The sequence below is a fragment of the Vanessa atalanta genome, chromosome 17, assembly GCF_905147765.1.
Source record: "Vanessa atalanta chromosome 17, ilVanAtal1.2, whole genome shotgun sequence".
Lineage (NCBI taxonomy): Eukaryota > Metazoa > Arthropoda > Insecta > Lepidoptera > Nymphalidae > Vanessa > Vanessa atalanta.
This window is the reverse complement of record NC_061887.1, coordinates 7,814,649-7,830,135: the sequence shown is the minus strand read 5'-3', so window position 1 is coordinate 7,830,135 and position 15,487 is coordinate 7,814,649. Positions and strand designations below refer to the sequence as shown.

At 30.9% G+C, this 15,487-nt stretch overlaps 1 protein-coding gene across 5 annotated transcripts in view; it reads right to left on the bottom strand.

Moving 5' to 3' along the window:
* LOC125070601 (high affinity cAMP-specific and IBMX-insensitive 3',5'-cyclic phosphodiesterase 8) overlaps positions 1 to 15,487 on the bottom strand; it is a 204,314-nt gene that overhangs the window by 33,582 nt on the left and 155,245 nt on the right. For all 5 annotated transcript variants that reach the window (XM_047680537.1, XM_047680539.1, XM_047680538.1 and 2 more), the window contains one exon: positions 1,202 to 1,261. In XM_047680537.1, the coding sequence (XP_047536493.1) occupies positions 1,202 to 1,261 (60 nt within the window). The remainder of the gene's footprint in view (positions 1 to 1,201; positions 1,262 to 15,487) is intronic.

Genomic DNA, 15,487 nt, shown 5'->3' with positions numbered 1-15,487 from the left:
CAGAAAATTGCAACAAGTTTTATTACCCGATCGGTAATCGAAACCATTGATCTGCAGTGCTAAAAATGACTAGATAAATATCACAGTTACAAAATAAATGACTTAAAAATAATATATAAATAATAACTGGTCTGAACTGAACAGACAGTTCAAGAAATACAAGTACCATTACAAATCAATTAAATAATTATAACGTTTAATTAAGATCGTTATCTAATTAATCCCACGGTCACTTTCATTTTATCATGTAACTTGAATTAAGCAAGTTATAATTCTGATATAAATTTAATCAGTTATGAAATTAGACTTTGCCTGCGGATATTTAAACGAATATCTTCATACTAGCAGAACGTCCTGACTTCGTACACGTTAAGTAGATACAAAGCTACCCTTCCCGTTCCTCACCTAAAAGTTGAAATTTCCAAAAACCCTTAGCGGTTCCTTTGTTCCAAATTACCGCTAGTTTCATTAGTTTTGTCTGTGCGTTGAGTCAGTCAGAAGAATCGATCAAGTAGAACTTGTGTGTTTTCAGAGCGCACACATTTGTCTTAGTGGTTACTATATTCAAGAAATGAATCGTATCGCTTGCGGACTGTATAATTGTCTACGAGTCGTAATTATTGCCTTGCTACTTACGGACCAAGAAACTACGAATAAATTATGTAAATTTACGAAGATTACAGTGCCTGGAGCTGTTTCAATTAAACACTTTTAAGTACATTTTATTACACTATGCGTAAGTAATTTTTTTTTTTATTTTTTTAATAAAATTACCTAATTAATGACACTTTGAATATAATAATAAAGCCTTTATCGCTGTTCTTGTTTATACAAAAAAAATATATAAAAATACATTTTTCACTTTTGTCTCAAACTTTTGATGTAAAATATCGGCTCACGGTCGTTAGTCTCCTACAGTTTGTCTGCCGGCAAAGGCCTCCTCTAAAGATTTCCATTCATTGCTATCTTTTGCGTTGCGAGTTCAATGACACTTTGAATACTACAGGTTAATATAGACAAAATGCGATGTCTCCTTAAAATCAAGCTTACGCAAATTCCTTTTCAATAGAACTCGACTCGACTTACCTACCTTATAATTCAAGTGTATAAATTTGATATTTTAAATGATCATATATGTATATATAAATTGTTAATTATATTGGTCTTTAGGATATAGACTACTAGTAATTAATACACTAACCTCTTTTTCACGACGGCAATGAGAATGACGTGTTGAGTGTTTTTCATCCCCCGAATAGCTCTGAAACAAACAAAGGTATAATTATTATATGAAGCACCTTCTAATATATAAATAATATGTTAAAATTAAATCTTCAATTTCTTCTTAATAAATAAAATTAATTTTTTATGTTTTTCTTCTTTGCGTTTAAATCATTCAGCCGATTGTGATAAAACGTTGGTGAGTTGGTTTGCCACGACAAGATTTTTTTTTTTATGTTTCTCCTATATAAGCCATCTCTATTTCTTGTTTAAAATAATTTATTTTAAGTATTCAATTAAAATATTTCTATAGGTTCCAATTGTCAGGGATACATAAAACGTCATAGATACCTGACACCCACCCTACTGCGTATATTCCGAGTTATCAATAAAAGATATAGAATTAAAGTTTTTTAATATAATATGAATCATATCTTCTCTTTTATTTTGAGCTCAACTAGCGTAAACACAACGTCATAACACAGATGAAAAAAAAACGACCTCTATTAACCTAAAAACGTAAATAAAAAAATAATATATATATATAGGAACGATATAATAATATAACAGTATTTAAAATCTTAGATATAATAATCGTTTAACTTATTTTATTTCTTATTCTATGTCACAAAGAAAATATTTTAAGAAAGGAAATAGGATATATAGTCAAAAGTGAAGTTACACAATTGAAACTACACATAAGAAATAGTCAGCGCGTGTAAGAAATATATGCGAACTGTATATTGTGCCCATATATCTTAAACCTCAGCGGTCTATTGTACACCGAGGTATGTATCAACTAAATGACTTGCGGAGTCTCGTAAGTGTCAGAAAGGAGAAAGCGAACATAATTAAATAAATTCTATTGTGTAGCGAACAATTATCATATAAACAATACCGTAGTATTATCATAGTATATTATGTAAGATAATATATTATTTCAAATACAACTAAATTAATTACGAATATATAATCTTCTAAAATAATAATCTTCATAAGGGTTCGAAAGTGGACTGTAATAGAAAATTAAAATAACAAAGTACCTTGATGAATGTTTTTTACGAAAAACTCATGAGCACTTTAGTCCGAAGGAGTATTATTACTAAGCTACGTATTATTTTTTTATTGTAAGAAGGTTCTCTGACCCTTTATTGACGTAGCGAGGGTTGTATTTTGGAGGAACCTACGATTACGCAATAAAGAAATGAAAAGATGTACATTATGTAACTGCTTCGTTGGTGTAGTCAGTATTGGATAGCTTCGCCCAATTGCCAGATATTGAGTTCAAATCCTGGATCGATCTCAGATTACATGAAATACGATTCATATCAAGTTAGATGCTTTAAAACATAAACGTATAAATCACGAAGCCGCACTATGGGGGTTAGATATAGGGTAGACTATGGCAGGGCTTCGTGCGTCGTGCAAGCAACGTCTACTCTACAGAATTCTACCGCAATATATTACTACCTTGTATTGCGTGTTGAAAGGTGAGTCAGCCAGTATAATTATCGGCATTAGAAAATCTTTCTCCTCAAGTTGTGCGACTGACGGTGTAAAAAAAGTTAAAAGGTTTCCTACAGCGTCAATATTCAAAGGTGATGGTGACCACTTATCACCAGAAAGAGTTTTGACTCGTGTGCCTTCATATTATAAAACCAAAAACAAACATTACCTTTTATCGCATCTTATATACCTTTATTTTTAAACATTTTACTTTTATTTTGCATTGATCTTAATGCTTTTAGGCCCTTCAGAGTAACGAGCCCTCGTAAAATAGTTTCAGACATTTCGCATTACTTTGGGACAGTGGATCTCGTTCAGGAAGATTGATTCCTTTTAGCGTAAACTCAGAAAAGGGATACAGTTATGGTCCTTTCGTTAAGTGCTGATCGTGCATATTGATGTTCGTTATTATGAACGGCATAATTTTGTTATTATTAATGTTAATATAAGTAAATGTAAATTATTATTAATAATTACCTGTCTTGTTTGCATAGTGGCTAAATTTAATTTAATCGTTTAATTTAAGCTGTGATCATTAATATGAAGACAAAAATATAATGAGAGTTTTGACGGTTAATTTTTGAATAAATGAAATTGGAATGAAGATCTAAGTGTAAATTAAAACATTTTAATAATTTTAACGTTGATAATAGACATTATGTACTTTAAAATGGGAGATTTTCGTCAAAACTGAATTCCTATCGAAAACGACGGTTATGCAAATTAAATATATAATTAATATATATACCAGCTACAGTATATCAGTGACCGATACCACACCTTAAATTATAAATATTTACTTTCAACCCGAGTTTGTTTTGTACTAAGGTAACAAAGGCGAACGGGACCATTTTTGTACATATAATTAATTATGACACGGCCCTTCCGACCCTGAAACATTATTTTCAGGTGCTTATTATAATCCCTTGTGAAAATATCCCCAGCACATAACCGCTTCAGGTAATTACATTAGGTAAACATAAAGCAACTTTAACTTAACTCTATTCATACTTCTCAATAGAATCAAGTATGGTGGATATATTTATTTGATAAGTATATAATACCGTAAAATTGTAAATAAAGTTAGATTATATATATAGATATCTATCTCGCGAGATTGTAAACTAACGATCAGTAGATTCTGAACAGTTAAACATTTTAAATTGTTATGTTGCTTGGCAATAAAACCGTGCAGGTACATTAAATAAATTATTATAATACACAAAAGCGGCACGGGTAACACGTTTGTGGAGAATAAAAAAAAATATTTAAAAATAATTTTGTACTAAAAAATTTAAAGTTGAACTGAAATTCACTTCGATAGAATATAATCTCCCTAAAAATAATGCGTTAAATTGTATGTTACAGTTTACAATCTCTTTGTCAGTATCTCGCGAGATAGATTGTAATCTACGAGCGTTAATATGCATCGGGCTTCCGATTCGAGCCTATGACCCGTCATCGCAGCGGCAAACCAATTCACTTGGTTTGTGATTCGTGAAATGTTTACTACTAACATACAGAAATACGCCATTTTACACTTTAGATATAATTATTATAGTCAATGTTATATATCATATTCTGACATTTCACACTAGTGTTCTGCGGTGAGATTTGAGTTTCTTGTTACAGAATAGCCCTACAGGGCATAATTCTACAACAGTTTGTCAATTTATCGTAATCGAATCGGGATCTTATTACAACCGATATAAATAAATATAATTGGCCCGCAGTTACTATAAACCGGAGTGTTTTTTTGTAAGTAAGGAGTAAGGATTGGAATTGAATCATTACCGTTATAAGTTTAGAATTTGGTCCTCGATTTAAAGAAACAAACCACCATTGCTTATACTATTTCTCAATACAGCGAGCGTGCACTCGCGCGAGTCTTGGTGTACGGAAATTATAATTTTAGGGTTATGATACAAAACACATGTAATTGATTTAAATAGTAACACAGCAAATTCAGCATTATCTTTTAATTTAGAAGAAATATTACGTTTAGTTAATTAATTTTAAAAAACGACTCCAAGAAAGGAGGTTATCAAATCGGCTTCATTTTTTTATTTTATGTTAGTTATCAACGAACTCCCTCATCTGAGAACCGATATGAGACCCGTTTCTTCCCATTTAAATTAAAAGAATAAATTTGAAGTCAGTTATTTTTTTTGTTAAAATTTTGTACCATCGTTTCATGCATTGAAACGATGGTACAAAACGTAAAGCTCTAGAAGTTGCTCTTGTACGTAAACAACTTTGTTCCTGCAAAAACGTTTTACTAATAGTTATATTTTTCTCGGTATGCAGTGTTTTGTTTTAATAACTTAGTTATAAATACATACTCGATGTTTTGTGTTGTGAGTAACAATATGTTAACTTGTTAAATGTTTGTAAAGATAAAGAATTATGTAATATACTTTGTAGCGCTTAATGTAATTACATTACATTACTTTAGCAGCCTGTAAATTTCCCACTCCTGGGTTAAGGCCTCCTCTCCCTTTAAGGAGAAGGTTTGGAGCATATTCCACCACGCTGCTCCAATGCGGGTTGATGGTTGATATGTGGCAGAATTTCGTTGAAATTAGACATATGCAGGTTTCCTTACCATGTATTCCTTCACCGCCGAGCACGAGATGAATTATAAACACAAATTAAGCACTTAAAATTCAGTGGTGCTTGCCTGGGTTTGAACCCGAAATCATAGTTTAGTAAGATGCACGCGTACTAACCTCTGAGCCATCTCGGCTCCTCTGGGCCATCACGGCTCTCGGTTAAATGTAATAGGATTATGTAATAGTCATCTGAGATAATTTATAGATTATTATCGTTTATATCGAATTAGAATATCTATGTCTTCCCATTGAAGATGCGATGCGAATGTTAAGCCTTCTACGTCTTCGCGTTATGTAAGCTATAATTAATTCGTCACCTGTCGTACCTTCATCATTTGAAGATCGAGGTGTCATTTTAAGGTCAAAATTTAGTCGCTTCTTCCCTTAATTCAAATTCCATTTGCATATTAAAACAATTAAACGTTGAAATACAGTTTTTTTCTATACAAAATGTTTAGTTCGTTGATTTTCATACAGAATAAATAATAATTCGAATCTACTTAATTTATATATGTATGGAATTTGATTGGTTGAAAAGAGTAAGTAGTTCTAGCTGGTTGTTTTCGGTAGAGTCAATATTCGACACTTGAAATCGAGCGATGAATCTTTATCTTCATTAAATATTGTAACATGAAGTTTTCAAAGTGCTTATGAAAGCCTATTTGAATAAGGAATATTGTAATTATATTGAAAATCAAGCAATAATTATCTGCAAACTTTAATAAACGCTTGCTTCGCTTTCAATGTTCGCTAATGATAGATAAATGTTAGCTGTCAAAGTAACAGGAAAAGTATCAACTGAAACGTCGAAGGAACAAGGTAAGGTATGATTTTTACTTTTATTATGTCGCTGCTCGTGAAGAAATTGGTCGGAAATTGTTGTGGATGATTAATGGAGTTTAAATAAAGATTATTTTGTACCTATTATAATTGATTGAACTTGACTAAATTATATTGATGCAGAGATCATGGACACTATAAATCCCGGGTCAGACAAAAAAAGATATTTTTTTGGTTCCCGATAGATTTTCAGTTTGTTTCCAAGTTGACAGTATTTGTACTCTTGTGTCTCTGAAAGCATTTAATGCACTTCGTCCTTTGTCTGACCTCTCACCGGTCGTTTTAGATTGCCGTCCCATCTGATTAGGGGATCATATTTTACTTGGTGGTAGGGCTTTATGCAAGCCCGTCTGGGTAGGTACCACCCACTCGTTAGATATTCTACCGCCAAACAGCAGTACTCAGTGTTGTTGTGTTCCGGTTTGAAGGGTGAGTGAGCCAGTGTAACTACAGGCACAAGGGACATAACATCTTAGTTCCCGAGGTTGGTGGCGCATTGGTGACGTAAGGAATGGTTAATACTTCTTACAGCGCCATGACTCCTGGCCTATTTGTTCGTCCGCCTACCGATATCATAAAAACATTTTCTATTGAAAGACTTAATTAATATAGAATGTTATGGCCATGCATGGTTTTCGTATTTTCCGTAAGATTTTTTTTTTATTGTAACCTGCAAGTGTTGTGAAGTTTTTTTTTTTTTTTTTAATTATTCTTGTTCATCCATACTAATCATATTATAATAATAAATATTAATATTATAAATGTGAAAGGAACTGTGTCTGTTTATCTGTCGGTTACGCTTTTATGGCTAAGTTGCTGGACAGAAATGGTATAAAGGAACCTTGAACTTCAAAGAACGACACGGGCTACTTAACAAATTAAAAAAAAAAATTGAAATTATGCGTAATCAAGTATTTTGTATTAGGGTGTCAAGAAAGTGTATTAAAATATTGATTTAGTAAACTTTGTTAGCCATAATGGGTTCGAGTTATTTAATAAAATCTTTTTGCTGCAAGCTTGAGCAATGGGGAGGGGTATTAGCTATGCATTAGATCTGTGTCGAGACAGACTCATTTGTTTATTAAAATGTCGCAACAGAATAATTTTAGATACATTTTAAGAGAGCAACTCAATTACTTAACATTTTAGATTTAAAAAATAATATAAAAGTATTTTATTACGTTAATATGTTTCACGGGTTAAAATAATAAGAGTCTTTAAAATTTCTGAAGTAACATTTCTGACTAAGATTTCTCAAAAATGATTATATTATAGTTATGAAATAATCTGTGGTAGAACTAATGTCATAGAATCAAAATTGGTTATTTTGAAACGTGAAGAATTGGCAATAAACTTAATCAATCTTTTCGTAATTAATATACTAAGAAAAGAACATCACTTGTTATCACTTGAAAATTAAAATAATCAAAAAATGAATAAAAAATTAGCCGAGATGGCCCAGTGATTAGAACGTGCATCTTAACCGATGATTGCGGATTCAAACCCAGGCAGGCACCCCTGACGTTGCATGTGCATGTGTTTTATTTCTCTTAAACAGTAACTCACAAGTTCCAAACTACAAAAAACATCGCGATATTGGATTTCGAACGTAATATTTAACGTAACGTATACCTACGTTAAGGCAATGCCCTATCTATCAACGCGCAGAATAAAGTAAATCATTGAGTGACTTTAAATTAGAATGTGCATTAAGAAATTTATTTTAATTAAGATTTTAAAAGGGCGCAAGAAGGTAAAGAGTTAAATCTTCAAATTCATCACATTGTTTTGTGTGTCGTTATTTTATGCTTTGCAAGGCAAATGATTATACACGCTTTGAAAACTAGTCAATCGCGACGAGTTAAATCGTGCAATTATGGAAATAAATCATTAACTTTAATGTATTGAAAATTTTATTGAAAAAAATGAGACATTTCATAACCTTTTAAAGAAAGAATGTGTTTTTTCTCAATTCGGATATTTATATTATTTTATGTAGATGCGGGCATAAAATAATAAAATCTGATGACGAGTTTCGACAGTCAAAGGAATTCTTCTATAAATGCCAAAAAATCAACCGCGATTGCTGCTGCTTAAAAAATTATATATAGATAAAAAAAATAAGGGAGTACTGAAATTGATTCTGTTCGATTATACACCTTAAAGTTTAAATATTATGATCTATATTTGTATGCGTAGTTTCACTACGTTCTGTAATAAATCACTATCAGAAACATTGTACGATTCAAGGAATTTTAAATCCATAGCAATATTCATTAAGTGTCGTTACAAATGACGTCAGTGTCAATGTTCCAGCTAAAAGTCCCGAAATTTCCTTTTTAACCAAATGAGGGCCGACAGAGCGGAAAATACAGCACATGTTAGCGATTTGTCGTTAATTTATGAGTCTGATGGCGCGGAGATTGTCCCTTTCGGTGAGATTTATGAAATTTATGCACCACGCTCGTAAGTGTACACGAGTTCGGTAAATGTTGACAAATTCGAGTTTTGTTTGTGGTGATTTTGTTTATGAGAATGCTAATTTGGAAATCATAAAAGAGTCTCGTAAAATTGTCTGTATTTTTTTTTTACAAATACGGTGCGACAAATAAATGTCAATTATACAAGTCAGTAATTACAGAAAAACTCTTTAAGATTTTAATTAGTAGCGGCTATGTGTTGCTTGATAAATATAAAAAAAGGTTTTTTTTGTGTATTTAAAGGAACGATCTGTAATGTTTATAAATGTTTATACCAGAGCTTCATGTTATTTTGAGGAGAAGTTCTGGAGCTTTTCCAATGCGAGTTGGTGGACACACATAATCTTGCAGATTTTTATCCGATGCAGATTTTCTCACGACGTTTTCCTTTAGCGCCAAGCGCGAGAACAATTATAAAACGGTAAATAAGGGCATATAATTTTAAATAAATTGACATGTGCCCAATCCTCGTTTCACGTGTTATGACCACAGAACCTTTTAGGTACCTTGTAATAAGATTCGCTGATCAAGAAATCTAATAAAGAATACAATATCATAGAAAAAGTTATAGTCATATATTTATTATGTTACTAATATTTCATTAAAAATTGGCCAAAATGAAATAGTAGATATGAATCTATTTTTATAAAACAAAAATATTTTAGTGTTATTTGATTCAATATAACTTTTTTAATTTGCTTGTTTTCAATTGAATCGTGTATTTTATTCAAACTGAGTTAGATATTCTATTTTTAAAATCAACACCAGGTCGTAATAGAGTGGTTTTGATCCCCGAATAGCGTATGTTCGTTTAAATCCCGTCCTAATAAAAAAACTGTCAAATCGAGTTAAAATCAATACGGCGGCTAATGGAGTACGGTTACACATCCCTGTCGACCAATTTCATTTCAAGTGGTGTGAAAACTCTGTAGCACGTATGATACAGACGCACACATGTATAACTTATAATAGTGAATCCGTTTATTCCAAATTTTAGCTTTGCTATCTTTCCTACATGAACTTTTGAATCAGCTGACTCCTTTCTATGAAAAAGGTATTAATCTTTATAATAAATGAGCTCTAACACAAATATATAAACAACTTATAAATGAAGATGAAGCGTCTTTCGGAGTAAATATATCGGTTTAATATATACATGCCAAAGTCTGCCAACGGTTTTAATTGCGTATAATAATTATCTAAGGAATCCCTATTTATTTAAAAATGTTATCTTTAAAGGTCACTCACTTTAATAAAAACTGAAGTAATAAATATTTTTACTTCTAATTATCGCTTGGATACATAATATTTCAAGCTAAATGTATCACAAAAAAGTACGTGTTGAATGTCAGTGAAGTTAAGCGGAATAAATTTGCAGTGTAAATAGAATAATTTTATATATTCAAGAAGGTGCATAATTGTGCATTTTGGTATTGCAAAATATAGCAGGGTTATTAGTATATTGTGTGAAATTCGGCTTTATCAGAAAAGATACAGCCGAGTACCAATTGACGATTGAAATCGATGTATAAAAGATCGGTATCGCGTTTAAATAATTGCCAGATAACGATATTAAAAATAGATGGGTCCCTGTTTAGACAACGTTTTTTTGTTATGAAGGTTCTCGAAGAGCTTATAGTTCGTCCTAGTTTTCCACGTAGGTCTTCCTCAGAAATAAGATAACGCTAGACTTAAGGCAGTTAACCTTTCATATAATAAATTCTAGAATATATAAATACTTAATATAATGTATATAAGTACATACATCAAAACATACATACTAGAAAATCTACCTCTAAATTTACTTTTAAGACTCGTCTACATGAGCACATATTGTCAGAAGGCCCTAGTTCTCAAGACTTTGATAATGCACTTGCATTATTATTTATTGTTTATATGTTTATACTAAAGATAATATAGATCAATATTTATTTTGTAGATACTATGTGTGTATGTATGTATTTTTTTAGAGTTTTATTTATATAAGTATGTTTACTGTTATGTTTTGTCCATTATTAATTACCGCCCTTATGAATGCCTGAAGGCTTTCAGTCCGCCTTCCGTTCCATTTACTTTGTGGTGGTCAATAAAGTATTTAAATAAAAATAAATAAATGTACCTCCATTCGAAACTGAACATGAATGCAATTATTAAAAAACTGTTTGCAATGAAACGTAACTTTTTCTTCAAAACGTATATTGCAGAATGGGTAAAAAAAATCTTTTATTCCCGAATGAATTGTAATGTCGATATATGGTAAACTCATTGAAGACTGAAGTTAAGTCATCAATGTCGAAGGCTTCAATTTCCATTACAGCAAATAACTACATCAGCGTTAAGTTGCAGTCTATCGTCATATTTAATTACAATTACTTATTTTATAACTTGAATATAAAAATGATTTTAAATGGACCAGCGCTTAGAATACTCTTTACAACAACAGATTGCAGGGTCAAGCACTACTAACCTGTGCCTGTGCATAGTTTGTGTTTATAATTCAACTCGTGACCGGTGAAGGTAAAACATTATGACGAAACTTCATACTGGCTATTGAATGATAATCTTTTGCATAAAATGTATTTGTCATCTCGCATTGAAATTATTGAATAGGATTCAAAACTTATTACACTTAATAATAACAAACAAAGAAATATTTATTTTAAATTAGCAACGAATTATTTTTATGTATTTTTAAAGCGAACATAAGAAAATTTTAAGATTAGCTGACATTGCGGCTTTACCCGCGTGAAATAACAAAAAACCATCACCTAATTTTACCCCCTCGAGGGGTGAATTAAAAATTCAAAATATTTTTTTTAAAAATAAAAAGTCCATCCTCGGGGGCTCTCTTACCAAATCCATTATCTCCATACCAAACCAAAAACGGTTCAGCGGTTTAAGCTTGAAGAGGTAACAGATAGAGTTACTTCTTTTAATATTAGTGTATATAATATTCATAATTTGTTTCTTAGTTGTTTATGCTGGGGAATAATATAAACGCATATAAAAACCACATGTTATTATAATTGCTTGTATCATCAATACATTGGTAACTATTTGAGATACGATACTGAACACAACAAAATAAAGTATACATTTTGGGTTTGTAATGACTGGTGAGTAGGGGTTCCCTTTCTACATACATATAGAGTAAATGGCCAATAAATAGGATAATCATATGATATTCTATAAATAATTAAAGTTTTAATTACTCAGTCTGTAACGCAAAGGTTTCTCTAGAGATTTAGTCAAATTTCACATCGTGGATCGTCGGTAAGGGGAGTATTTAGATATAACAAGCTCCCTTTGAGCATTAGATTTTGTTATTTATTATAAGCATATAATTACAAAAGATTAAGTGATATTATCTTCAGTATAAATTTGTCACATAACGGTGAAAAGTCCTGTTTTAATAATATAATATACGCATCTCGCAAATTCACACTGTTTCTTTCACCGGCAATTATAAATACAAAAAATGCACGTGAAAACTCTGTGCTAGTCCCATTATTAACATGTAATTATCGGTAAACATATCGATATTTTTTAAATTGAATAAATCTCCGATTCTATTAAATATAGTTTAAATATGGTATACCTACATTATTATAATTCAATGAAAAAAAATCTTTTTTTTAAATGAATGTGAATGCAATTTTCAAATTGAGAAAGCAAAATTGCAATTTTTTTAACAAATATGTCTACGCAATACGTCTTCATTTAAAATTATTGCATTCATTTTGATGTAAATCACGACTAATTTACTGGGATCATGAGTGTCTATAATAATATATATAATTTCCTGTGTGTGTATGAATGTATAGGGGTAAACACATCAACAACAGTTCGTTCTAGCACTGCCTAAGGTTAGCTGATAGATAATGCTATATCTGTTTATATATAAATAAATATATAAACAGATTAATTAATAGATTTTTAGTTACCTAGTTTGTATTTCGAATGTAACATTCGAAAATAATTCAAAAGAATGAAATAACATTGGCGCGTGTAAGTAATTTACAAAATATTTAATTTTTCCATTGAAAGAAATATAATAATTTTTTTTAAAATGTTTGTGGAAGGTAAGTTAAATCAGAGCAATATAAAAATATTTCAAGAAAAATATAAGAAGATTTTCCCGACATTTGAAAGCGAGAATAAAATTTTGTCGTCAAATAAAGTTGAAAGGAGACGCCGTCACAGCCCGCTGTTTGCCAATGGGTATTAAGTCAGTCTCCGTTCTGGCTGACAGTCTCCAAAGTTATACGAAAGAAGTTTAAAGAATTATTCAAAGGAAATCAGTCACTATTTTACATTGAAAAAATATCTTTAGCTAAAAGATAGTTTTGCAAAATTATGTACGGTTTCCTCGACAATTATATGAATTTATTTAAGAAATGTTTATGTATTTATGTACGTCACACGTCACACTGTCATAACGCATTTAAATATGGCTATATTTAGATCTAATTTTGCAACATTTTTTAATTGGTTGTGTTTGTTTGTTGGTGCTTGTGGTTTTTGCTTAACGATATTAGTATAAGTTATTGTCGCTTACTCTCTTCTACTCTTTATCTTTGACATAGAACATCCAATTTATCTGGTTATATAAAATTGTGAATAACTATGAAGCCTTAAATCATATCCAACCTTTCTGCCATATCTACCATTTACATCTCTGAATCTATATCATGAAAAAAAAATATCACAAAAAGTAAGATAATATTTAAGAGTTATTAAGAGTTTATTTTAAAACAAATCGTCAAAATGCGTCATCATTCATTCTTTATGTATCATTAACTCTTCTTAATTTTTTTTGTTTGAATTTTAATTACATCAATCCGATTAGCTAAGGTTGATAAGGCATTGCTCTTCAAATTGACAGGTCATGTCCAACACGTCGGAAGAGTTGACATGATCACAAATGGCCTGGGGCTATTTGGGTCAGCCCTCGATCAACGTCAGATAACAAAGTCTTTGTTATTGTTCTTGTAGGAATAACTATTGATCTGTACTAATAATATAAATGCAAAAGTGCCGCTTTCACGGCTACTATCCACGGTTACTAAATTGTTGAATACCAAGGACGGATATAGGCTATTTATTTACTCTTTGTGGGGGTGATATTGTAGATTAGGGGTTGTATGAAAGTTCATGAAGGATTTTCATCACAAACTTAATTTACCGCGGTTGCAGTTACTGCTAGTATTACATAGTTAGGCAATCCTGTATGTCTGTCAAAATCAAAACCAAAATATAATTTATTTAAGTAGGCTTTTGAATCGTCATTTCACAAAACTATATTAAGTGAAGCTACCACCGGTTAGGAATGTAGATTCTAGTGAGAAGAAACGGCAAGAAATTCAGTAATTAATCTTCTCCAACATTTAAAATACAAACTTATGTTTGTTAAATACAATTATATATGTATTCATTTTTTACAAATGATTTGAATTTATGAATATGTCAATACAGACCATGGCATTTGTAGCTGATATTTTACTTCTGTGTCGGTCTCTCTAGCCGGTTCGTTCTGAAATACAGTTGCATTCAACATCATGTTTAGTTCAGTCAAACAAGTACAAATCAAATTGAAATTTGAACTGACTGGCTTTTAAAATATCGAAGCAACACAAAACGATTTGTGAACAAATAATAATAGGTACGTACTCGTACCATACCATCAAACTGGTTAAAAAAACATTAAAGTCGTATTTTAACCGTGAAGTTTTTTTGTTCTTTACGGCGTATCTGTAATTCAGCGGGTCAGCACAAATTTCATGTTTGAACGGACTGATTTGAATAAATCGTGATCTTATTAGATGATTTCGATGATAAAAAAGCGTTCAGTTAACATTCGATATATATTTTTTTCAGGATAAATAATGTTTCAATTGTATTGAATGTATTTATTGTCTGTGTAATTTTGATAAAAGAGTAACTATTGAGTATGTTAGGTCTACTTTCCTAACTAGTGGTAGCTTTAAGTTTAATTAAATCTTTTAAAACGACAGTTGAAAAGTGCTTGAAAGAGACATTTTAACATATGGTTTGATTGGTTTTATGATTTGTGTTAGGTTATTTTTAAAATGACTCAAATGAGTCTAAAAAGTATTTGCGTTTACAATCCGCAAACTTAGCTTTATATCCAAATAAAAACCTCGTCATGTATGATATACTGGACCAACTCACAGATCCTCGTTTTTATTGAAATCAAAATATTACATTCGTAGTTTATTGAAGGCATTTTTAAAAAGAACATACATGAAATAAAAAATGACCGTGAAGAGGAAAACCGATATACGTTTATTGTATCATGATAATTATTTAACATAAATTCTGTCGATTGCGTAAACTTCATCTGAAGACTAACACCACGCTTTCTATTGTGGAAACAATAACTCCTATTGTTTGTACCTTATTTGCGCCGAAGTATAAACATAAATAATTTATTCGATCAGTTTTATATATTTTTTTCCGAGTTGTATATTGTCCGATATTTATAAAATTTGTTACACACTATATAGGTAAATGAAGCATGAATATAACCATTTGGATGAGATTTGGTATGGCGATAGTTTGAGTAACAGGAAACAAGCTACTTTTTTAATTCACCCATTGAAGGGGAATATGGGGTGTTTTTTGTTCCGTAGGTAAAGTTTTATACGTTTCGGCCGGAGTAAGCCAAGTAAGTAAGGTTCATCTACTGCAATAACACTAAATTGTAAATTGAATTAGCGCCTTTACTATCGATCTATACAATATACGCAATTAATTAAACAATATCAATAAAATAAACTAAAATAATTGCATTTACCAATTTATAAA